Raw genomic sequence first — 25,730 nt, 5'->3', positions numbered from 1 at the left:
AAAATGTGAAATCAGGCTCAAAATGGTCAGGAACAGACATTCTTTGAGCTTCCAGATGCTGTGGGCATGTCGCTGGGTGCCGTCAATCAAATACTTCTGTCGCGACATAGCACACACTTTCACGGGCCACCGAGTCATGCTTGCCCCTTTGTTTTCGTTGAAATTCAGCAGGTCGTTCTTTGGTAGAGGGACTTGTCAGCTGTGATGAGTTGCGGCGAAGGGGGGGGGCACAGCTGTGTGATTTTTTTCCCTTCCCTCCTCGTCCTCACCCGCGACGCAAGACCCGTCGCCGTTGCGCGGGACCTTCGCCGTGTACTCTACCGCTGTCTAGCTGGCATGTGGTCGCTGGGTGACGGCTCCTGCCTATTTCAGTTAATTGTTTATTTATTTTATATGCACATCACAAAAGCATTACACAAGATGTATTGTGACAAGTGCATGAGTGCTAATTCTCAACACTTGTCCACAGGGCATCTTTAAGAAGGTACATGGAATACATCTTTGCGCCATGAACTGATGAAGCCTGCTCGGATGAGAGGCGAAACTTTCATTGATCACTGCTATTCTCCCCAACACACTTGTGATTCTTAGCCAGATACTGATGAGAGAACCTTTTTCGACAACCTGAGCAGGAAAAAGGTTTCTCACCAGTGTGTGTTCTTGTGTGTATTTTTAAGGTTCCCTTCTGAGTGAATCTTAGACCACAAAGTGGACAGGAAAAAGGTTTTTCTCCACTGTGTGTCCTTGAATGTGTTGTCAAATGTCCCTTTCTAGAGAATCTTTGACCACAAACTGAGCAGGAAAAAGGTTTCTCACCAGTGTGGATTCTTGTGTGAATTTTTAAGTGTGCCTTCCGAGTGAATCTTTGACCACAAACTGAGCAGGAAAAAGGTTTCTCTCCAGTGTGAGTTCTTGTGTGAATTTTTAAGTTGCTCTTATCAGAGAATCTTTGACTACAAACTGAGCAGGAAAAAGGTTTCTCACCGGTGTGGGTTCTTGTATGTTTTTTTAAGTTTTCCTTTACGGAGAACCTTTGCTCACAAACTGAGCAAGCAAAAGGTTTCTCACCGGTGTGGGTTCTTGTATGTTTTTTTAAGTTTTCCTTTACGGAGAACCTTTGATCACAAACTGAGCAGGCAAAAGGTTTCTCACCGGTGTGGGTTCTTGTATGTTTTTTTAAGCTTCCCTTCACAGAGAATCTTTGACCACAAACTGAGCAGGAAAAAGGTTTCTCACCAGTGTGGGTTCTTGTGTGTTTTGTTAGGTTTCCCTTCACAGAGAATGTTTGACCGCAAACTGAGCAGGAAAAAGGTTTTTCTCCATTGTGTGTTCTCAGGTGTTGTTTCAAAATGCTCTTATTGGCAAATGTTTTCCCACACTGAGAACATTTCCATCGTTTGTTGTCAGTGTGACATGTCATATCACCTTCAGACTGTTCATCATCATCATCTTCATCAGTGTGAGCAGAGTACGACGTCATGTCGTCACTATCTGACAGTGGAGCTAAGAGGCCGTCTGCTTGTGATCCTCCACAGAGGTCTCCATCACCTTCTGTTGTCATGTGTTGACTTGAGCTGCTGCTTGGAGGTTCCGCCCCTCGTCTCTCCTCACTTTGACCTTCATCTTCGCTCTTCAAAGGCACACCAGTCGATGGAACCTTGATGATTTCCTCCTGCTCTTCCTCTTTAATGTGTAGTAACTCTTCGTCCTCCTCTTTGATGTGTTGAACCTCTTTGTTGTGAGGGGACACTGACTGCTGCCGCTCTGGATGAAGATTTTCACTGACGTCTGCAAGACAACAGAAGACAAACACACGAGTCAAATCTCATTTATTTACAATATTTACAACCTCCTTGATCCTCGATCCTGTTTACACGTTAACGCCTTCAGCCATCGAGGAGACGACGAGAACAGCAAAGGACTGCTTAGCTCGCTGGCGAGCTTGCGCATATATGAATAAGATATATATATATTCAGTAACAACTTTAGCAGCAATTTCCATACATATTTCATTCCAAGTAAGAAAGGGTTAGGTCCCATTTTCTTCGTGCCTATGCTATGAAAAATGTGTTCGGACATTGTCGTGAAAGGCCTAATATTGTATTGTGGGTTCAGATACAACGATATGATGTACTTCAATCATTGTTTTCATGCACATGTACTATGGGATACATTATGATGTGATTACTGAGGAAATGGAATGGCTAATGGAATATTAGCATTTGAATCCTGCGCGATGATTTATTCTTCTCGGGTCGCAACGGACTCTTTAATCCTAATATGGTGAGAAGAAAGAAATGCCAATGTCAATGTCTAGTTTGATATCAAATCAAACCAGGCATAATTTTAGAATATTAGAGAAAAGCGAGGGGCCGTTTTTCATTTTTAACAGGATGGGGTTGTTCCTGAGTAACGGCCGGAAAGTTTGTCACAAGATAGCTCTCATGAGAAAGAGAGCTTCTTCGGGTTCCTGGCAGTTCATCAGCAACTATGGATGCTGAGATGAGTGTTTTATGCCTACGTCTATTGCTGTGTAATAATGTTGTAATGCTGTGTAATACGCAAGATTTACAGCTTGAAAATCTTCCCAATAGATTTGGTGAATTTGAAAAAAGGATGACTGTTGAGCTAAGGAGGGAGCCAGCCAGTAGTCATCCTTTATTCCTTCACCTTATGACAAGAAGCACGTCGAGAGTGAAGATTCTCACAGGATTACCGATCTGATCAATGGCTATATTCCTCCCAAATTGGACTCATCTGTGCAGTGAATTTTTACCTTTTGGACTGTTTTCTTTCCATTGAAGAGGATTTGGACTTGAATAAATGTTTCCTTTTGGACTACTTCCTTTGGGACTATCTTTGATTTCTCTTCCAAATGCTGGGACTGAAGTATTTATTATTCGTTTACAAGTGAGTCAACATTTTGTGAACGGTTCCTTTTTGTAAATTCTTGTATTTGAATATTCTATTCATTCAAACCTTTTTCTAACAATAGAAAACTGACCATTTACTTTTGAGAACGTACAATTTTATTCAATCTGCGATGACAGATTTTATAGCTTGATACCAAAAGAGCCAATTTATTTTACGTGGTCCAGGCAGCCAGGCAGCCAGGCAGCCAGGCAGCGAGGCTTCAGACGTCATCACTTCCGGCCCCTCCCCTAAATGAAGCAAGCCTCGACAAACGCCTTGAAGACTCGGCACATCTTGGAACTACAGGCAAAACAAATCTTCCCCTCATTTCCCCAGATAAACCGTGTAAATTCAGTACAACTGTTCCACTTTGATAATGCAACATTGCCCTGGCCACAATCTCTGACGTCATGCTGCCTGTGCCCGTGGTCGAGTCCACATGTCGGAACGATGAGGGGGCCCCTTCCGATCCGCATAGTACATGTTCTTGAACGCTAATAGTGTGATCTGTAATGTCCTACTGTACCTGCAATTAAACACGGGAATATTGTTGAACGTGAACAAGTAAACAAGCGAGGGGATGAAGTGAACCCACCTGCTCTGTGTCGCGCAACTCGAGGGTGCAGCTTGAAAACAGCGTCCAGTAGTTGACGTCGTGGCTCCTTCTCGTCTTTTGGTCCACAAAGTTTCTCCTCGTACTCCGCTGTCCTTCTTGCACACATTTTCACACGACGATCACAAACGCGTCTCTTTGTTAGCAAGCTAAGCTAAGCTAAGCTAAACTAAGCTAAGCTAAGCTAAGCTCGGCTCAACTAGGCCGAGAAGCTTCAACGTGCATCATTGCACGAATGATGTTTTAGTCCAGTTAAAGTAGTGATGGACGTTCTGTGTCGAGGATTGGGCACCAATTGGTGACGGGCCAAATTGGTCCCTCCTCCCGTCTCGCCAGTCTGCCGATGTCCGCGGGTTTCTTCGGATTCTTTCCTTTCCTGTCCGTCGAGATGAAGCGAAAGGACTTGGAGGATACGTCGTTCAAATGCTCCAAAATCCTGCTTCGGAAAGGTGCCACGATGCAACCTCGAAGCGAACTTGAGCATAAGTTACTTACTCCGGAGCAATCTTGACGAAAGGAAAGAAGATATATTACCCACAATCCTTTACGGCAGAACAGGAAGAGATTTCTCGTCGGTGGCCTGTTGCTTGAAACATTTCTGCCCTAAGGGATTGTGGGTAAGACATCCCCTTTCCCTTCTCGCGCCGATCGTCCATTCATCCATTTCCAAAGTCAGGCGAGTGTACCACTACAGCATCAGTGACGGTCGCGCCGATCGAGCTTCAGCAAATGCTCCTGAAGTGTACTGAACCTTCTGAATCCTCGACTATTTGAGCACTATTTTAGTGGACTAAAACGTCATTTGTTCCATCTTCGTGCCCGGTCAAACGCGCCTCGTGCGCGTTGAAGCTTCTCGGCCTAGCTTAGCTTAGCTTAGCTTAGCTTATCTTGCTAACAAAGAGACGTTTGTGATCACCACTTCGCTAAGCAGAGATCAAGTGTGAGGTAAAGGGTTTTTCTTTCCACCACCTACGAGCACTGTTGCCACAGTTACCTTGTAAAAGTCACTTAGTTACTTTACTGATGACTTAAGCTTAAAAGTAACTTAGTTGCTTTACTGCTTACTTAAGTTAGAAAAAAAGTCACTCTTGAGTTACTTTCAGCAGCTGCCAAGTGGCAGGAATATCAAGAAAAGGATGAGCTTAAAGGTCAGAGGACATAGATTTGTAATTGTTATCTTGATAACTCCAGAACCCCTTTACAAACCACATCTGCCATTTCAAAGTGATTATATGGCAGATGTACAACAGTTAAATCAATAAATATGACGCGGCATGCGCCTTCCGGTCTTCGTCTCTTTCCGGCGCTGCGACGTCACACGAGCCAAACGTCCTGTTCGTTCGGCGTCGTGTGCTATTGTTCCATGCTGTTGTTCCCGTCCGTCCTTGTATATTTGTTGTCGTACGAGTTAACCCGTTACTTGGTAATATACGCCACACAGGTTACAGAATGATGTCATCGAACATGAACCAATAACTGAAATACGAGTGTAGTTGAAGCCACATTAAATCAGCAACTTAGTGCAGACTTGACATGCCAAATGCAGAAAGTACATAAACATGGAAACAAGCACACCGTTCTCAGTACACCTCTCGAAAGACTCTTAACTGTAGATAGGTACCGTAGATGCCGATTGTGGTCCATGAAGGCAACGACAGCGTGTGCGTGTATATTGGGTGTACACACGCGCGCGCACACCATTGTCATTTTGGTGACAAGAGCGAGAAAAGGTGACAAGTTTACTGTTTAACTAGCCAAACTGTGTGATTCACGGGGGGGAGAAGCACTTACTTACTTACAGCTCACAGTCCGGACTACAGACGAACTTGAAAGTTCTCACTTTTCATTGTAAATATTATTGAAGATGAGTATTGTCAGTCCTTCCATGAGTCAGTCCTGATGTTATGACGATTTATGACCGCGCATGTGGGTATGATTAATTAACCCGCAATGCATTGCGCCCTGAACGCGACAGTAAAAATGTGTTCTTAATGTGTAAATAAAAAAAGTAACAACAATCAAATCCGGTTTTTACGAAGGAAAATAACAAAGGTAGTGTGGCGACAGTGAAATCGTGCATTTGTTTGCACTTTTATGGTACTGTACCGTCACTGTGCATTGTATAACAAACAATCACCTCTCAATCGCTTTTGCGTTGGAATAATGAGCGGTCTGCGTGATAAGTATAATATTTTTGATCAAATGGAGTGCAGTAGTGTGCGATACTGCATATTTTGGTATCGAGCCGACACCAAGTCAACAGGTAACCAGTATTGCCGCTCCCCATACTTTTCCAAAACTAAAAATAGATGCATCATCAAATTGCTAAATATCAATTGTTCATGACCTTTAAGTACTTTTCTGATGTTTAATTTTTTTTATTATTTGATATTTAAAACTCAGAAAAGAATAAGGACAAAGTTTATTGATAAATAGAACATACTTTATTATCATCACTTTTTTCCAGAAGCAATAGAATAGTAACAAATAGGCTTTGCACGATCAGGCATTTTTGGGGCCTATATACTTGTGTACTTAATTGCTCAAAAAATGATATATACAATAAATAATGTGTCTTTGTTCCTCTATTTATGCCAGTGAGGCATAGTGACAGACAGAACAAATGAATGGTCTTCTATTAGACGGCAGGAAGTAAATACAGTCATTAATGGATCCACTTTTTGTGAAATTTTTGTTTGTTAGCGTGCCGTGAGAATTGTAAAATATGTTCCTTGGCTCCATCAAGGTTGGAAATCACTGCTCTCGTCAGATCGTGTATTCTAATCAGTCAGGTCAAACCAACATCACAACATGACAGAAATAACGGGTGCTAACTTACTGAAATTAAATTACTTTATTTTTAATTCAATGACTTCACCCACACCGAAACTTTAGAGCATGATTCGACAGAATGGCGGCATGTTTACGTCCAACCGTTCGTGGTACCGCTAGCTTGCTAGGCTACATAACGTTTTCCAGCCTGCTTGTGTGCCGTACGGGAACATACCTCAAGCAAGCCTTAAAAGCAAACGTCCTCTCCTGTCCTGAGCACCGGTGACCATCAACACACCTTTTTTCCCCATTTTGTCCTAATAATACAGTCTGCACGCTCCACTCTTGTTGTCATCACCACGGTAACGAGTGTATCCGGTCGCATTTTAGTTGACAAGATAAAGCCCAATGATCGTAAAAAATGGGATGCGGTGATTATCGGAATACAAGATTTGATTGCAGTAGTCTGACAGTGCAATCGTGAAAGAGAAATTTTGTTTTGTAGTCTGATCCGGGAATTACGTGTTGCCTGTCCCACACCGCCGACATGTTTTTTAAATAATTGTTTTAAAATAACTTCATTGGCCGTCAGATATTTACAGTACTACGTCAAAAGACATGCGACAAGGCTAAAAATAAACTAGCATTTGGATTCAAATATACTGTGCACGCGGCGACGCGGAGTAAATGTCTTTTGCGGAGCCGATCAATGACGTCATTGATCGGATCGGCGAATTATGACATTAAAGCCGATCAGCATAAAATGCTAAATATCGGCCGATACCGATCAGCCCAATAAAGTCGGTGTAAAGTCTAGTAACAAATCATCCTAAATAAACGAAGTGCACAAAGTGACCACTGAAAATACTGTTTAAATACTCTATTACCAAAAATTTAAAATGTATCCCTTCTGTGCACTCCTTTTGTTAAAAAAACAAACAGGTGGCCTTCTGTAGAAAAATAAGCAAGCCTGTGCAGAACGTTTTGTTTCCAAGTTTTTGTTTCAGAACAGTATTGTTTATATTTTCACTTCTTCTGTGACTTATTAACTGCCCGGCTTTCGAAAACATCCTCTCGGCTGGCACTGATGTTGCGACCGCTGTCAGGTATTTTTTGCCACATTTGCTCAGAGATGGGAACGTTGATTGGTTGTTTTTCCACCAAAGTCGATCATCTATGTGATCTGTCATACAGTGTTCCTTTCACAGCTCACACAAAAGGGTAATCAAATTCAATCGATTATGAGCCATATTATATTCAGGATATTTCTTTCAATTCCGGTAAATGTATTCATTTGTACAGTAAATTCCATGGTATTACATACACATCATGTATTACATCAAGGTCTTAGCATAATTGATACTTTTTGAGTTGGCTAAAGTCACAAATGGACCGTTTAAATTTGAAAATTAATATTAACTCATGGTAAAATATTACTTCCAACACAATTATCCACACCTGGATAATCTCGGCCATGCTGAAAAGATAAAACAAATTTTTTTTTTTAAAATCAGTTTATTTGAAAGGGGACAATGCCATTTCATAAAACACATGAAATACACATGGTTAAAAAAGCCAGAAGGCTAGTTTTCATCTGTAGTCCCCTGGCCATGATGTAAAAAAGCCGTAAAATACATCTACAAGACAATATAATACAGGATACATAATCAAAGACTTACTATCCTATTAAGAGAGAATGAAACCACATATCATTTGATCATAACAAGATCATAAAAGATTGTGCCAATGACCTCTGGCTCTGCATTGTGATTCTGGCAGCGGAGCCAGAATCACAATGGGAGGGGCCGTGGGAGGGAATTTTTCTCCTCTCTCCGTTTCTGGAGGTCGCTGTTTTCTTTTGCACGGCTTTTCATGCGTGTATATAGATTTGTGATGTTGCCACTGTACCTTACAGCCTTTTTTGCAAACAGTGCAGCTTGCCGTTGTGTCATCTTAAGCCTGAAAATATAACCGCATGGCGCTTCTTTTCCTCTCTGCCATTCTTCTGCTCTGTACTGTGGAGGGATGACGTGTGTGTGTGTGTGTGTGTGTGTGTGCTAGTGGGCGATACAGAGACAGCGACTTGCTTGCTTGTGTGAGCGGTGTGTTTCTGAATTATGCTCCGTTTATTCTGACAAAATAGACAACAAGCAGAACCTCCATGTAAATCGTACTGTCCACTCCTACACAAATAAATTGCAGATGAAGATAGCGACTACCTGGAAGTTAGTTCGGTTTGTCATGGTGTCAAGCTAGCGATTTTCAACTGTTAATACTACTATTTCGAAATGATACTCTGTTGACATGTACCCATTATAAGACAGAACAATCACATTGAGACCAGAGATGCACATAATAAACAAAGAGAAACATTAGGCTGGTTCAGGATTACAAAATGAATGAAATCAGGTCACCCACCTCTTCCACAGGAGGATTGTACAAAAGGGCAAAGGTGGGGACGCAGGAAGCATTTATAGTGGGGACCACAGAAGAAGAAATGAAAGAGGAGGAGCAAAGCTCCGAGCTGAGACAGAAACGGCGAGTCTGGCGTTGCCTGTTCGATGAAACCAAAGCGTGCATGCAAGGGTGAAAACGCAACCAAAGTATCGATATTTTCACGCTGGTATCGATCCTATTCAATACTGAGTTTGTATCGATACTATCGATATTTTGGATCGATCCGCCCAGCACTACTGGACTGCTCTTTGTATGAACCACCAGCCATAAATTAGTACTGGGGGAAAAATATTGCTGACTCAAAAGTAACTATTGTTGTTTTGAAGTACGGCAACTGTAGTCTAACTACTTACCTGGCAAAAGTAACGCTTTACTTTGCACGTTACTCAAAATGCCGACATTTTGGAGTAACGCGACGCGTTACCGGGATCACTGCCTACAAGTAAGGAGTGGGGACCCCAATATCTTATACTAACACTTAAATTGTTTTTTATTTTTGTTTTTTTTTAAAAGACCAACAACGACATTCTACCAGCTTTGTTTGGCTGAAATACTGAAATAATATACTGTAGCAATTATTTTCTCAATCCTTATTATTGTTATTATTCTCCGAATCTAAATTCTGAATCCATTTGTAGAATAATGTCGGTAATGTTTCAACACAAATATTTATCTCCTGAAGTCATAAAATAGCTGTATTCTCTCTGTCTGTTAACCCTTACAATGCATAATTACATCTTGTACTGTTTCCTCTTGTTCACATGAATCACATCGACCACTTCGGTGCTTTGCCATTTTAACTAACGTACTGTTGAACCCACAATGTCCAAATCTTAATCTTGAGGTAGTTGTTTCACATGTCCAATTTGCACTTGCTTTTCTCACCCCTGCAACCTAGAGCGGAAAGTGTTGTGATCGTCGTGTGAAAATGTGTGCAAGGACAGCAGCGTACGAGGAGGAACTTTGGGGCCCAAAAGAGGAGAAGGAGCCACGTCGTCAACTACTGGACGCTGCGTTCAATCTGCAGCATCGAACTGTGCTACGCAGAGCAGGTTGGTTCCCGTGTTGGGTGCATTCTAATTTCAATGGTCCTCCTGTGTTAATTCCTGGGCCCTGTTCGATGATGCATTTAATATAGCATTATTAACATCCTATAATGTGGGGAGCTACGTGGTGGCTGCGGCAACAGGGGGGTGGCCGCCCCGACGGCCAACCCCCGAATCAAAAAACAGTTAACAATTCCGTTAGCCTGCCCTAATAGGAGTAAAGACGTCATCACGCACGTTACGCACTTTACCCAACTTTTGGACCAGCTAACATTTGTGGAATTATTGGCCTGCAAGTGGTATTAATAGGCTACATTGTTCGAACTATTCCGAGTAAAGGTGCCAGGTGTCTTGAAAGGCTGCATAGTACAACCCCAATTCCAATGAAGTTGGGACATTGATTTAAACGTAAATAAAAACAGAATACAATGATTTGCAAATCATGTTCAACCTATATTTAATTGAATACACTACAAAGACAAGATATTTAATGTTCAAACTGATCAACTTGATTGTTTTTAGCAAATAATCATGAACTTAGAATTTTATGGCTGCAACACGTTCCAAAAAAGCTGGGACAGGGTCATGCTTACCACTGTGTTACATCACCTTTTCTTTTAACAACATTCAATAAACATTTGGGAACTAGGGTTGAAGCTTTGGAGGTGGAATTCTTTCCCATTCTGGCTTGATGTACAGCTTCAACTGTTCAACAGTCCGGGGTCTCCGTTGTCGTATTTGACGCTTCATAATGCGCCACACATTTTCAATGGAAAGGTTAGGCAGGTTAGGCAGGTCAGTCTAGTACCTGCACTCTTTTACGACCAAGTCACACTGTTGTAACACGTGCAGAATGTGGTTTGGCATTGTCTTGCTGAAATAAGCAGGGGCGTCTATGAAAAAGACGTTGCTTGGATGGCAGCATATGTTTCTCCAAAACCTGTATGTACCTTTCAGCATGAATGGTGCCTTCACAGATCTGTAGGTTACCCATGCCATTGGCACTAACACAGCCCCATACCATCACAGATGCTGGCTTTTGAACTTGGCGTCCATAACAGTCCGGCTGGTTCTTTTCCTCTTTGGCCCAGAGGACACGACGTCCACAATTTCCAAAAACAAATTTGAAATGTGGACTCGTCGGACCACAGAACACTTTTCCACTTTGCATCAGTCCATCTTAGATGAGCTCGGGCCCAGAGAAGCCGGCGGCGTTTCTGGGTGTTGTTGATAAAATGGCTTTTGCTTTGCATGGTAGAGTTTCAAGTTGCACTTACGGATGTAACGCCGAACTGTATTTACTGACATTGGTTTTCTGAAGTGTTCCTGAGCCCGTGCGGTGATATCCTTCACAATCCCTAAATTCCTTGCAATTGTACGTTGAGGAACATTGTCCTTAAACTGTTCAAACATTTTCTCGCCCCATCATTGCTCGTGAATGACTGAGCAGCAATTCAGGGAAGCGCCTTTTATATCCAATCATGGCACCCACCTGTTCCCAATGAGCCTGTTCACCTGTGGGTTGTTCCAAACACGTGTTTGATGAGCATTCCTCAACTTTTTCAGTCTTTTTTGCCACTTGTCCCAGCTTTTTTGGAACGTGTTGCAGCCATCAAATTCTAAGTTCATGATTAATTGCTAAAAACCATAAAATTTATCAGTTTGAACATTAAATATCTTGTCTTTGTAGTGTATTCGATTAAATATAGGTTTAACTTGATTTGAAAATCATTGTATTCTGTTTTTATTTATGTTTAACACAACGTCCCAACTTCACTGGAATTGGGGTTGTAGTTTGAATTAGAAGCAACTGTGTCAAATCCCTTGAAGACATAGTTGCTTTGCAGGAGTTCATAATGTTTTTACCTGATACATGAGAAGGTAGAACTATACATGTTGAGTACATTTACTTATTTGCATAACTTCTAAAGTCATGATTAACTTAAAATTGTAATAAGCCATAAGGGAAAATTTTATTTTCCTCTTTGATGCTGCTATTATTTATTTGGTTATAGGCAGAGGTAGACATAAGTCGTGCCCAGGTGTGCATACGTACTGAAAATTTTAAATGCATGTACACTTTTGCGCACCACACATCATTTATTTTTGGGGGCGGATCGCAGCAGTAGACAGTGCTCAAGTATGGTGAACAACTCGTTAAAACAGTCCAATCTTTTGAGTGTACGTACTGAAGAATCACTTCATGAATTGCTTCGTTCCTTCCTGAGTTTAGTTGAGCACAGCCGCGAGCCTGTGCCGCACATGAAAGTTACCCGCAAACGGCGCCACATTCCCGGAAGCCGTGTCCGAGTGCGCGCAGGAGCTGACAACGAGGCGGGACTGCGGCGGGCTCCGTGGGGCGTGCATGCGTGTATGTTTCGCTGGACAGCAGCTACGATGGTTCGTCAAAATGTCTTTACATGAAACCGGACCATGGTGCAAAAACTATTTGGGTCGCAACCCTACAAAAGTAAAAAATCAGCTGACTGCGGGGTCCCATACATGCGTATCACACAAAGATAGAATAAGAACGCCAAAAAGCTTTTATTCAGTCATGCTGTTGCCGCGGATGGACGGGAACGAAGAGCGTTAAAAAGCAGAAGTATTCATCTGAAATTGGACTGCCGAGGGCATTACAGAGCCAGCGAGAAGCGGCTCGCCCTCGTTTTGTGTCCTCAAATGGTCATATCTGCAAAGCCCAGGGACAGAGGTTTCACTTCCTCAGACGAGCGGGAACATTTCACCATTTCTTTAGGTGTCTATTCCAGTACACAGCCTGTTTCCTGTGTTGCTATGGAGACAATTGAACTTGTCTCTCAATTCTCTCTCCTTCTCAGCGCCGAGGGACAGCTTATTTCTGATCAAACCTTTAATAATCAACATTGAAAACATATAACAGGACACAATGTGCTTCGTGAATAACATTTCATCATCTAACTTACATATCGTTGTGTGGGTACAAGCGATCGTGGGTCCTAACGCTTGGTAACCATAAAGAAAAATATGTCAAATGCTGTTACCGGTTATATCTTTGCCAATATGCATTGAGCAAGCAAATGATTATAAAACTGTATTGGCATATCTGGCCATATTTCTGGCTCCATCTGGTGGACATTTACGGTACATCTGGCCAATCATCGTAAGTTTTAGGGATCTATCTCCGATTAATAACTTAGACATGTATTATACCATCAATCAAATGGACCATCCATCACATCATGCCAACACTCAACAACGTGTTTGATTTATGACTACAACTTAAAGAGCCAACACAAAGTATTACTGCCTCTTTACGATATTTATACATACATTATATTCATTAATGGGACAGCTGCACATCATCATGTTATGTCGTTTTAATGAAGACATGGTAATTAAGCAGACAGTGTACAACGTTAACTTGAACAGTGGTTGTTATAATATTTCATTTCAGTTGGAGCTTTGGACTAATTAACGAAAGGTAGTAAATATGGGCCTTCAATAATACGAGTCTGATGATACCGACTGACCCTTAGCGTCGCATGGCATAAGTACATACTTGGACCGTACCAAATTAATGATATTAGTTTGTTGTTTGAGAAGCATCCATCCATCCATTTTCTGAGCCGCTTGTCCTCACGCGGGTCGCGGGCATGCCGGAGCCTATCCCAGCTATCTTCGGGCAGGAGGCGGGGTACACCCTGAACTGGTCGCCAGCCAATCGCAGTGTTTGAGAAGCAATTGAGGTTAAGGAAAAAAATAAAAAAAACTGAAGATAGAAGAATGAATGTATTCTATAGTTTGCGATCATGAATTAAGGTAGCTTAATATGTAAGCAATTTGAGTTGGAGTGAGACGAGTATTAGACTCTGAAAGTACTATTCTCCAACGACTAACCGGTTACCCGGAACCGCCCAGCACAACTACGCTTCTTTAAAGCTGCTCCCTTTCTTAACGATCTTTTGGACTTGTTCCTGACCTAGGATTATTAGACCGTCTTTAGATGACAGTCAGGACATATTTTCAGTGTATGATATAGCTGAAATAACCTTTCAAGAAAATAATAGGAGTACAAATTTTAATAGGCTATGTTGGTAAACTGTTATGTCTACCAGTATAGTTACCACAGTGCCTATCATTCTTAAAAGAAAAAGAAAAATGGACATTTTTCTATAAACAGGAAAAGGCTTTTTAATGAATAGAATTTAGCAAGGGCATAAGCATCAAATCATGAAAATAAAAATATAAAAAAATCATAAAAAGGAACTGTTGGTGAAATATCTACTCACAACTGAGATAAAACCTATCAAGCCGATCCTTTGAGATGAAAAATCAAACTGAACCAAAAACATCAGTCCAAGGAAAAGGTTTCATTCGATGACATATCAAAACAGTACAAAATGTGAAAATCCAAAACATTATAAAAATAAAATCCAATTCAAAAGGAATATTCGATTGATCAGATCGGCCATCCCTTAGACGAGCTTCTTAAAATTTGTAGTAAGATTAGGAAAGGGTTTAGTTTGCTGTTGAAGGGCTCTCTCCCTCAAAGTTTTGCAGTCATTCTCCATTTCTCTACCTAATCTTTGTCATCGTTTTTCAAGCCGTCTGTCAGAAGCTGCATCTCTTGTCCTCTTGCGTCATACACAAAGAATGAGAACGTCAAAACATCTACTGCAACATCTGGTGCTACAAAGAGCGTTAAAAAGCACCGTATTCAGCTTTTATAGCACTACCTATGCCAAGGGCGTTACAGAGCCAGCTGGGGCTGGCCTACCCTCGTTTATATCCCGATTAGGTAACGTTTAAGAGAAAATGCCTTCACTTCCTCATAAGAGCAGAGGACCTTCAACCCACTTCCTTGAGCATCTGTTATCAGCACACAGCACATTTTCTGTGTTGTCATGGAGACGACTTACATTTTAACGAAACTTGTCGCCCAACCCTTTCTCCTTCTCGACTCCGGAGGACAGCTCGTATCTGATCAGCCTTTATATCAGTACGTGTGTGTGTGATATACACTCATCATAACATCAGACATAATTGAAAACAGAGAATATGACATAATTTGGTCATTAAACAACATTTCATTGCAAACACCAACCAATGAAAAGATTCTATCACTTCATCATCTATGTCACCCATTTTGTGGCAACCAATAATGGGTAGTAACACTGAGTTATTATAAAATTGAATATATATGTATATAAATGCCACGCTGCCGTTTTGTATGTGTTGTTGGGCGTAATAATCTCGCGACCAAATGTCTCTTTGTTTGTGGCTAGCAAGCTAAGCTAGGCTAAACTATCTTGAGAAGATTCAAAATGCCAAGACACCCACCAAGATTTGGTGATTGATGTTTTAGTACAGTTAAGTAGTGATGGATGTACTCTGTAGAGCCTTCAATGCAGTACTAATTTGGAAAGAAGTAGATCTGCAGTGGGCAGCACGGTGGGCGACTGGTTAGCACATCTGTCTGACAGTTCTGAAGATTAGGGTTCAAATCCCGGCCTCGCCTGTGTGGAGTTTGCATGTTCTTGTCGTGCATGCGTGGTTTTTTTTCCAGGCACTCCGGTTTCCTCCCACATCCCCAAAACATACGTGGTAGGTTGATTGAAGACTCTAAATTGCCCGTAGGTGTGAATGGTTGTTTGTTTGTATGTGCGCTGCGATTGGCTGGCGACCAGTTCAGGGTGTACCCCGCCTCTCGCCCGAAGATAGCTGGGAGAGCTCCAGCAAGCCCGCGACCCTAGCGACGATAAGCGGTACAGAAGATGGATGGATGGATGGATGGATGGATAGATCTGCAGTGGATGTAGTACGGGAACTCGACTTTGTTTGGCCTCTGTGGACAAACATATTCTGTGTGAACCTGCATTAATTTGGTCTCACGTCATATAAAATACTTTTTGGGGTATTTTTTGACGTTTGAGTCATTTTGCTTATATTTTAGTCACAATGGACATTTACATTTATACACTGTAAAAAAAAGTTGAGTTGCATTCATTAGTAATCTAGTGTAGGTTTTCCTCAATATTTTTCTCTTTTACCAGATGGCACTATCAGGAAAATAAAAAGTGCCATGTTGCCCAGCCCTACAATCTTACCCCAAATGTTTTGAGTTTTATCCACTTAGATCGATTGAACCATTTTACGGCACTGCCCAATTTTTTTGCGCATGTCAGGTTAACAATACTCAGTCATCGGCCAGAATATGGATACACCCCAAGAGTTATTAAGTAAATGTTTTTTGTTGTTGAGGCTGCTGGCAGCAACTCACTTCAAGTAAAATTATCCAGGCTTAATCTGTACGAGAAACCACATAATTTCACTGGAGCATCATGTTTTCATTGACTTGGAAATCTACTTGAGTAACTCGGTTAACATATTAATAAACTTTATATTTCTTCGAACCTGTCATTCTTTAAATAAAACTGTCATTACATTATAGTAAATTAGAATAGCGATATAGTACCAAGACACTATTGAATAAATTAAGTATCAAAAATGTAATAAAGAGGAACAAGTTGTCAATATTTTGTCACACAAAATTATTCAGAGGGGCTGAATGAAAGTGAGTAAACTAAAGCTAAAGAAATGCAAATACAAGCAAAGCAAACTGTACCATGTGATATAGTTACACATTTACATAATGTATGATATTCTATCATAGCACATGTAGAATACAGGGTTCATAACATGCCCACGGGGGGCATTTCATGGAAACAATGAGTCCCTGTAACTCATCACGGAATACAGACACAGTAATACTGCGCGATATAACAGTTCTTGTTTCGCGGATTGCCGATGTTACCCTATTTTTCATACTGTTTGTCCAAGCATTTTTGTCTTATCCATTGTTCTTTTTCTCTCTCAGTATATTATGTGTTTATGACGCAGATTGATCGTACTTTATGCTCCCCTGCTAATATTTGTGCGTCTGAGACGCGGTACGCACAACAAACACACAACATTAGTCACAACATGATACAAATTTTTTACCAAACCATGTGTGTTGGTCTTCTTGTGTCTTGCAGACATCACTGAAGATCTTCGTACTGAGCGGGAGGAGCCAGAGCCCCCTCACATTAAAGAGGAAGTGGAGGACAAAGAGGTAAACCACATCAAAGAGGAAGAGGAGAAAAAATTGCACCCCCACAGACAGGAGGAGGATCTCACCAGGTTTCCATCGACTGGTGTTCCTTTGAAGAGTGAAGATGAAGGTCAAAGTGAGGAGAGCAGAGGGACGGAGCCTCCAAGCAGCAGTTCAAATCAACTCATGACAACAGAAGGTGATGAAGACCATTGTGGAGTATCACAAGCAGACGGCCGCTTAGCTCCACGATCAGATCGTGACAACATGATGTCGCACTCTACTCACACTGATGATGATGATGATGATGGACAGTCTGAAGTTGATATGACATTTCAGAATGACAACAAACGATGGAAATGTTCTTTGTGTAGGAAAACACTTCTTAATAAGAGTAGTTTGAAACAACACTTGAGAACACACACTGGTGAGAAACCTTTTTCCTGCTCAGTTTGTGGTAAAAAATTCTCTGTGAAGGGAAACTTAAAAAGACACACAAGAACACACACTGGTGAGAAACCTTTTTCCTGTTCAGATTGTGGCCAAAGATTTTCTAAGAAGGAAAACTTAAAAACACACACAAGAACCCACACTGGTGAGAAACCTTTTGCCTGCTCAGTTTGTGGTAAAAGATTCACTCAGAAGGAACACTTAAAAATGCACACAAGAACCCACACTGGTGAGAAACCTTTTTCCTGCTCAGTTTGTGGTCAAAGATTCACTCAGAAGGAACACTTAAAAATACACACAAGAACCCACACTGGTGAGAGCGCTTTTTCCTGCTCAGTTTGTGGTCAAAGATTCTCTGTGAAGGGAAGCTTAAAAATACACACAAGAACCCACACTGGTGAGAAACCTTTTTCCTGCACAGTTTGTGGTCAAAGATTCACTCAGAAGGGAGATTTAAAAATACACACAAGAACACACACTGGTGAGAAACCTTTTTTCTGCTCGGTTTGTGGTCAAAGATTCACTCAGAAGGGAGATTTAAAAATACACACAAGAACCCACACTGGTGAGAAACCTTTTTCCTGCTCAGTTTGTGGTAAAAAATTCAACCAGAAGGGAAACTTAAAAATACACACAAGAACACACACTGGTGAGAAACCATTCTCCTGCACCATTTGTGGTCAAAGATTTTCTCTGAAGGGACACGTAAACATACACACAAGAACCCACACTGGTGAGAAACCTTTTTCCTGCTCAGTTTGTGGTCAAAAATTCACGCATAAGGGAAACTTAAAATTACACACAAGAACCCACACTGGTGAGAAACCTTTTTCCTGCTCAGTTTGTGGTCAAAAATTCACGCATAAGGGAAACTTAAAATTACACACAAGAACCCACACTGGTGAGAAACATTTTGCCTGCTCAGTTTGTGGTCAAAGATTTTCTGTGAAGGGAGATTTAAAAATACACACAAGAATGCACACTGGTGAGAAACCTTTTTCCTGCTCAGTTTGTGGTCAAAAATTCACACAGAAAGGAAACTTAAAAATACACACAAGAACACACACTGGTGAGAAACCTTTTTCCTGCTCAGTTTGTGGTCAAAAATTCACGCAGAAGGGAAACTTAAAAATACACACAAGAACGCACACTGGTGAGAAACCTTTTTCCTGCTCAGTTTGTGGTCAAAGATTTTCTGTGAAGGGAGATTTAAAAATACACACAAGAATGCACACTGGTGAGAAACCTTTTTCCTGCTCAGCTTGTGGCAAAAGATTCTCTTATACGTATCAGGCTAAGACACACAAGTGTGCTGGTAAGAATAGCAGTGATGAAGAATCTTTTAATTAAAATATAAATGCTGACTCTAAAAAGTAATTAATATGTTACTTACTTACCAAACTCCGCATTCTTGTATTCTGTGTACCAGCTTTTATTGTCCATATATTTTCTAAAAGCCCCGCGAGTGTTAAGGATTAACATTTGATGCCCAAATCCTTTAAAGGGACTAGTTAAAGGTGAGAACACGGGCACTTATTCCATAGTGCTGGACTCAAAAATGTCTACAGAAAAAAAGCCCTCCAATATATACATAGTCGTCATTTTGGAATCATTTACTGATGAAATATTTGATTTTCAGCCAGATTTTGGCCTGCCCACATTTTGGACACGTTAGCCTGTCACAGCCTGACACATAACGAGCAGGAGCCGATGACATTTCCTCATTGAGCTACTATGTTTCCCATGGTGTAATTGTTGCCCGTATTGAAGGTCTGGATGTATATTTTCGACAATGAGTGAAAATATTGAAAATTTAATATATTGGAAGGCTTGTTCTTTCAAAAAATCGACTATTGAAATGCCTCCTTGAGTAAAGAAAACAACCACGTCAAGCCACATGAAATAATTTTTGCAGAAATATTTCCTCGTACTTCATCTCAAATTTGAATTGATTGCACCACAAATGTATAGTATATGTGTGTATGTATGTATAAATCAAATGTATGTATCGATCATAAAGGTGTTTAATGTAGCCGTTATTGTGTGATAGATGTGGACTTTGGCTGGCTGACCCATGATGAAGGTCTACCGGCCGAACGTGTTATGTCGCTTCGTGTCCCAAAACTGTGGCTGATCTGATTGGATGTTATCTGATCCATAAAATCTAAACTATTGGGTTGAAATATTTTCAGAGGTTGAAGCTGCCATGAGTAGTAGCCTAAATCTTGGTGATGATTGTGGAAAGTTTTGGAACATTAAGCCACGTTTCTTGGATTCATGCATGAGGCTTGCAAGGATGTGACACTCGCCCGCTGTGCTTGTATTACTTTCATGATGGCATCCTAATAAATTTGCAATTTTTCAGCACATTAAATTAGTGCTAGCTGTTGTTCATGTGAGAGTACAGTGGGTATGGAAAGTATTCAGACCCCCTTAAAATTTCCACTCTGTTATATTGCTGTCATTTAAGCACCCCGTATTGACAGAAAAAAAACGGAATTGTTGAATTTTTTGCAGATTTATTAAAAAGTAAAAACTGAAATATCACACAGCCATAAGTAATATGGGGTGCTGTGCGTACATTAATGAGGGGGGAAAAATAACTTAAATGGCTGCAATATAACAAAGAGTGAAAATGTTCAGGGGGTCTGAATACTTTCGTACCAACTGTATATGACAGCAATGTAATCTATAATACCAGCTTGAACAAAGCGGTGTTTGGAAACTCAAGCTGTATTTTTTTTTTTTACTTTTTTATTTCCTGAAAAGTTGTCATTTTGAAGGTAAGGGGATTCCACCTGACAGCTCCGATATATAAAACATGACTAATTACTGCCACTTCATAGTGTAATACATTCCTTTTCCCATACCAGCAATGCTAGAGTTTTTCTCTTTTCGATTTTGGCAGTGAATACGGGGCATTTGAAAGGGAATGGGAGTTATTTACCAATTGCTCCAAAACGTTTTGATATTATTGGAAATGACTCCCAGTCTAATTTTGTTGAGCAAAAAAATACATAAAATGAACTTGTTTGTGAAATATGGACCATTAAGACCCATACTTCCTTGAAGAAATGCATGCTTTTTGTCCAATGTTTTAATGATGCCAATATCAAATAAGTGAATGATTGATTGAAATAAGACTGAAAAGAAACATTGACTATTTGTGATCCTTAATAAAAATACACCTCTTAAAACAGTGAGGGTGACTCACTTTGCTTGTATTTCAAATCCATTTTCCATTCAAAAGAATTTAAATGTCTTTATTCCTTTGGAAAGCCTCCGAAAACAAAATGCTGTCAACTTAAAGCAAAAAAAAAAATGGCCCAAGCGACAAGTCCTAAGTGAAAAAACTGCCAAACTGGGCCAGAAGTGGAGAATCACAAGTAGATGGCCTCTTAGCTCCACGATCAGATAGTGACGATATGACGTCACACTGTACTCACTGATGAAGATGATAAAAAGTCTGAAGGCGACATGACATGTCACACTGACAACAAACGATGGAAATGTTCTCAGTGTGGGAAAACAAACGACACATGAGAAGACACACTGCAGAGAAAGCTTTTGCCTGTTCAGTTTGTGGTCAAATATTCTCTCAGAAGGTAAGCTAAGAAACAAGTATGCTGGGGAGAATCGCAGTGATCAAGAAACTTTCATTGAAAATGTAAATGTTTAATGTCAACAATAATGACTAGCATACAGCATGCAATGCATCGCAAACAAACAACCATTCACACTCACTATTCATATAGTTAATTAAAAAGAATGTAATTTACAAGAATCAACATGACAAAAGATACTACAATGAGCATACAGCAAAAAAAGAACATGACACCCATGCAGAATTTACAGTCTTACACACACACGCGCACGTAACGGACATGCTCTCGCCCGATGGCACCATGACCTCCAAACTCCAGACTGAGCTGCATCGCTGTCTCCGCTCCCCCGCCGAGGCAGACGGCCACAGGGATGCTAGATTTAACTTCGCACACGGACGCTAAACAAATTACCAGCAAGTACCAAGTCGCTCATCAAAGTTGAGACATTTGGTTTCTCACCAGGACGCAAAATTAATTAACTTCCACCCCCAGCCAGCCTGAAGAGTCTCACCAACAAAGACTTCTCTTTCCCCGTTTTCAGTGACATTTGCTCCTCCCGGGCTGGGACAATGGATGGCGCACTAGCGACACCCACAGGTAGTGGAAGCGACTGCAACCCCGGATTAATTTATCACAATCTTCACTGGACTTGAATGTTATATATTTTAAGAACTTTACATGAACACCACCAGTGTTACCATCAGAATAGCACCACTAGTGATTGTATTTCTACAAATTTGAATGTCTGATGTCAAATCTGTTTGCCAACTGAGCCGAATGAAATGTTTTAACCCACACAACACAAATGCCACATTGCAAATATTAGTGTTCTAAACAACCACATACAATTGAAACATTCGTTACAGGGATTAAAGAGGATGTGCGCGTGACAATGCAAAGCTGGAAAATGGTCTTGTTATCTTAAATCCAATAATTCATATTATATTCCACTGGGTTTAAACTACAAAACAATCCTAAAATGGAAAAGTAACATTCAGAGGCGGTCTACTAAAAGTACAGATTGGTGCATATTTGGGTTTAAACTAACGAGAACAGGAACCCCTAGTTATAGGCGTTGTCATCCCATGGTCACTCCCAACCTCACATCACAAGTCAGTCTCTTTTGCAAATGTTCGTATGTCCTTTGTTTTTTGTGTATTGTTTTCCTGTAGATTCCCATGTTAGATCTCATTAAATTTCCGATACAAATTCACTACCTCTATCATTTGTGTGCGCTTGGGTTCGACAAAAGATCTCTGGTTATCGAGAACTCTTATCGAATTCATGTACCAACCTTCAAATGACGAGACTGATAAATGGTTTGTCCTCCCCTTGTCCTGAAGTTTTATCCATCTAAAAAGTGACGTGGTTCCCCTTTTCAAGACAAAATAGTTTGATTTATAACACTGAAATTTAAAATTACACTAATCCGGAAGTACCCCTCCTTGAGCCGTCACCTTGTCGTGGTGGAGGGGTTTGTGTGTCCCAGTGATCCTAGGAGCTAAGTTGTCTGGGGTTTTATGCCCCTGGCAGGGTCACCCATGACAAACAGGTCCTAGGTGAGGGACCAGACAAAGCACGGCTCAAAGACCCCTAATGATGACGACAACCAATGGACTTCGTTTTCCCTTGCCCGGACGCGGGTCACCGGGGCCCCCCACTGGAGCCAGGCCCGGTGGTGGGGGTCGAAGGCGAGCGCCTGGTGGCCGGGCCTGCACCCATGGGGCGACCTTGGCGATCCGATCCCCGGCTACAGAAGCTGGCTCTGGGTTGGACTCTCTTCCACTCTGGAGTTGCCCACGGTGAGAGGCGCCGAGCAGGTGTGGGTATACTTATTGCCCCCCGGCTCGGCACCTGTACGTTGGGGTTCACCCCGGTGGACGAGAGGGTAGCCTCCCTCCGCCTTCGGGTGGGGGGACGGGTCCTGACTGTTGTTTGTGCCTATGCACCAAACAGCAGTTCAGAGTACCCACCCTTTTTGGAGTCCTTGGAGGGGGTGCTGGAGAGCGCCCCCGCTGGGGACTCCATTGTTCTGTTGGGGGACTTCAATGCTCACGTGGGCAATGACAGTGAGACCTGGAAGGGCGTGATTGGGAGGAACGGCCCCCCCGATCAGAACCTGAGCGGTGTTCTGTTATTGGACTTCTGTGCTCGTCATGGATTGTCCATAACGAACACCATGTTCAAGCATAAGGGTGTCCACATGTGCACTTGGCACCAGGACACCCTAGGTCGCAGTTCGATGATCGACTTTGTGGTCGTGTCATCGGACTTGCGGCCACATGTCTTGGACACTCAGGTGAAGAGAGGGGCGGAGCTGTCAACTGATCACCACCTGGTGGTGAGTTGGCTCCGATGGTGGGGGAAGATGCCGGTCCGACGTGGCAGGCCCAAACGTATTGTGAGGGTCTGCTGGGAACGTCTGGCAGAATCCCCTGTTAGAAGGAGTTTCAACTCCCACCTCCGACAGAACTTTGCTCATGTTCCGGGGGAGGCTGGGGACATCGAGTCCGAGTGGACCATGTTCCACGCCTCCATTGCTGAGGCGGCCAACCGCAGCTGTGGTCGTAAGGTGGTCGGTGCCTGTCGTGGCGGCAATCCCCGAACCCGTTGGTGGACACCAACGGTGAGGGATGCCGTCAAGCTGAAGAAGGAGTCCTATTGGGCATTTTTGGCCTGTGGGACTCCTGAGGCAGCTGATGGGTACCGGGTGGCCAAGCGGAATGCAGCTCTGGTGGTCGATGAAGCAAAAACTCGGGTATGGGTGGAGTTCGGTGAGGCCATGGAGAAAGACTTCCGGACGGCTTCGAGGAAATTCTGGTCCACCATCCGACGTCTCAGGAGAGGAAAGCAGTGCACCACCAACACTGTGTATAGTGGGGATGGGGCGCTGCTGACCTCGACTCGGGACGTTGTGAGTCGGTGGGGAGAATACTTCGAAGACCTCCTCAATTCCACCGACACGCCTTCCCATGAGGAAGCAGAGTGTGGGTTCTCTGAGGCGGGCTCTCCTATCTCTGGGTTTGAGGTCACCGAGGTAGTTAAAAAGCTCCTCGGTGGCAGGGCCCCGGGGGTGGATGAGATTCGCCCGGAGTTCCTAAAGGCTCTGGATGTTGTGGGGCTGTCCTGGTTGACACGCCTCTGCAACATCCCGTGGACATCGGGGACAGTGCCTCTGGATTGGCAGACTGGGGTGGTGGTCCCCCTTTTTAAGAAGGGGGACCGGAGGGTGTGTTCCAACTACAGGGGGATCACACTGCTCAGCCTCCCTGGTAAGGTCTATTCAGGGGTGCTGGAGAGGAGGGTCCGTCGGGAAGTCGAATCTCAGATTCAGGAGGAGCAGTGTGGTTTTCGTCCTGGCCGTGGAACAGTGGACCAGCTCTACACCCTCGGCAGGGTCCTCGAGGGTGCATGGGAGTTCACACAACCAGTCTACATGTGTTTTGTGGACTTGGAGAAGGCGTTCGAGGTTAGGGTTAGGGTTAAATCTAAATCTAACCCTAACCCTATGGGGTGCCGAACCCCATAGGGTTCAACCGGAGTCAGAGTTTGGTCCGCATATCCGGCAGTAAGTCGGACTAGTTCCCGGTGAGGGTTGGACTCCGCCAAGGCTGCCCTTTGTCGCCGATTCTGGTCATAACTTTTATGGACAGAATTTCTAGGCGCAGCCAAAGCAAAGAGGGGGTCCGGTTTGGTGGCCTCAGTATTGCATCTCTGCTTTTTGCTGATGATGTGGTTCTGTTGGCTTCATCAAGCCGTGAGCTCCAACTCTCACTGGAGCAGTTCGCAGCCGAGTGTGAAGCGGCTGGGATGAGAATCGGCACCTCCAAATCTGAGACCACGGTCCTCAGTCGGAAAAGGGTGGCATGCCCTCTCCGGGTCGGGGATGAGATCCTGCCCCAAGTGGAGGAGTTCAAGTATCTTGGGGTCTTGTTCACGAGTGAGGGAAGAATGGAACGGGAGATCGACAGGCGGATCGGTGCAGCGTCTGCAGTGATGCGGACTTTGTATCGATCCGTTGTGGTAAAGAAGGAGCTAAGCCGAAAAGTGAAACTCTCAATTTACCGGTCGATCTTTGTTCCTACCCTCACCTATGGTCATGAGCTCTGTGTTGTGACCGAAAGAACGAGATCCCGGATACAAGCGGCCGAAATGAGTTTCCTCCGCAGTTTCCTTCCTTAGAGATAGGGTGAGAAGCTCGGTCATCCGGGAGGATCTCAGAGTAGAGCCGCTGCTCCTCCGCATTGACAGGAGCCATATGAGGTGGCTGGGGCGTCTGATTCGGATGCCTCCCGGACGCCTCCCTGGTGAAGTGTTCCGGGCACGTCCCACCGGGAGGAGACCCCGGGGACGACCCGGGACACGGCGGAGAGACTACGTCCTTCGGCTGGCCCGGGAACGCCTCGGGATCCCTCCGGAAGAGCTGGGTGAAGTGGCTGGAGAGAGGGAAGTCTGGGCGTCCCTGCTAAAGCTACTGCCCCCGCGACCCGACCCGGATAAGCGGTAGAAAATGGATGGATGGATGGACTAATCCGGAAGTAACGCAGGCGTCGCTTCCAACTTACTTTTTCCAAATTAATTCAATTTTTATTTAACCCCCGTATACGCTACTGCCCCGTGTGAGGCGATACCAAGTTTCGTCCAACCCAAACACACAAAACTCACGATATTTTGCAATAAACGGAGACAGCAGCCGTCATCTTGGCAGGGTCATGTTTTGGCACGTTCCATGCTATCTATTTTGAGCTATGTTCATTCATGTTATCTATGTGTGAGCGCATTCCGTTACCATAGTGACCAAA

At 42.9% G+C, this 25,730-nt stretch overlaps 2 protein-coding genes across 3 annotated transcripts; one reads left to right on the top strand and one right to left on the bottom strand.

Moving 5' to 3' along the window:
* Nucleotides 1-262: 262 nt before the first annotated feature.
* Nucleotides 263-4,201, bottom strand: LOC133398246 (zinc finger protein OZF-like). 2 transcript variants are annotated; one of them, XM_061669871.1, is made up of 3 exons: nucleotides 3,509-4,200; nucleotides 1,237-1,788; nucleotides 263-363 (listed from the first exon to the last, which is right to left on the bottom strand). In XM_061669871.1, exons 1-3 carry the CDS (start codon nucleotides 3,633-3,635, stop codon nucleotides 266-268), a joined length of 777 nt encoding a protein of 258 aa, XP_061525855.1. In that variant the 5' UTR covers nucleotides 3,636-4,200; the 3' UTR covers nucleotides 263-265. The 2 variants fall into 2 exon arrangements, with proteins under 2 accessions (XP_061525855.1, XP_061525853.1); XM_061669869.1 differs by having other exon boundaries at nucleotides 271-1,788; nucleotides 3,509-4,201.
* Nucleotides 3,726-20,505, top strand: LOC133398236 (gastrula zinc finger protein XlCGF57.1-like). The gene is made up of 3 exons (XM_061669851.1): nucleotides 3,726-4,471; nucleotides 9,654-9,807; nucleotides 16,818-20,505. The coding sequence occupies exons 2-3, from the start codon at nucleotides 9,684-9,686 to the stop codon at nucleotides 18,671-18,673; spliced, it is 1,980 nt and encodes a 659-aa protein (XP_061525835.1). The 5' UTR covers nucleotides 3,726-4,471; nucleotides 9,654-9,683; the 3' UTR covers nucleotides 18,674-20,505.
* The last annotated feature ends 5,225 nt before the right edge of the window (nucleotides 20,506-25,730 follow it).

This window comes from Phycodurus eques, unplaced genomic scaffold (assembly GCF_024500275.1).
Source record: "Phycodurus eques isolate BA_2022a unplaced genomic scaffold, UOR_Pequ_1.1 contig_27, whole genome shotgun sequence".
Classification (NCBI taxonomy): domain Eukaryota; kingdom Metazoa; phylum Chordata; class Actinopteri; order Syngnathiformes; family Syngnathidae; genus Phycodurus; species Phycodurus eques.
This window is presented reverse-complemented; position numbering and strand designations above follow the sequence as displayed.

What these genes read in the sequence shown, in the direction of transcription:
- LOC133398236 (XM_061669851.1), top strand. Translation starts at nt 9,684, where the DNA reads ATGTGTGCAAGGACAGCAGCGTACGAGGAGGAACTTTGGGGCCCAAAA. An exon ending in AACTGTGCTACGCAGAGCAG is followed by an intron (nt 9,808 to 16,817) that starts GTTGGTTCCCGT and finishes TGTGTCTTGCAG; the next exon opens with ACATCACTGAAGATCTTCGT.
- LOC133398246 (XM_061669869.1), bottom strand. Translation starts at nt 3,635, where the DNA reads ATGTGTGCAAGAAGGACAGCGGAGTACGAGGAGAAACTTTGTGGACCA. An exon ending in AGTTGCGCGACACAGAGCAG is followed by an intron (nt 1,789 to 3,508) that starts GTGGGTTCACTT and finishes GTTGTCTTGCAG; the next exon opens with ACGTCAGTGAAAATCTTCAT.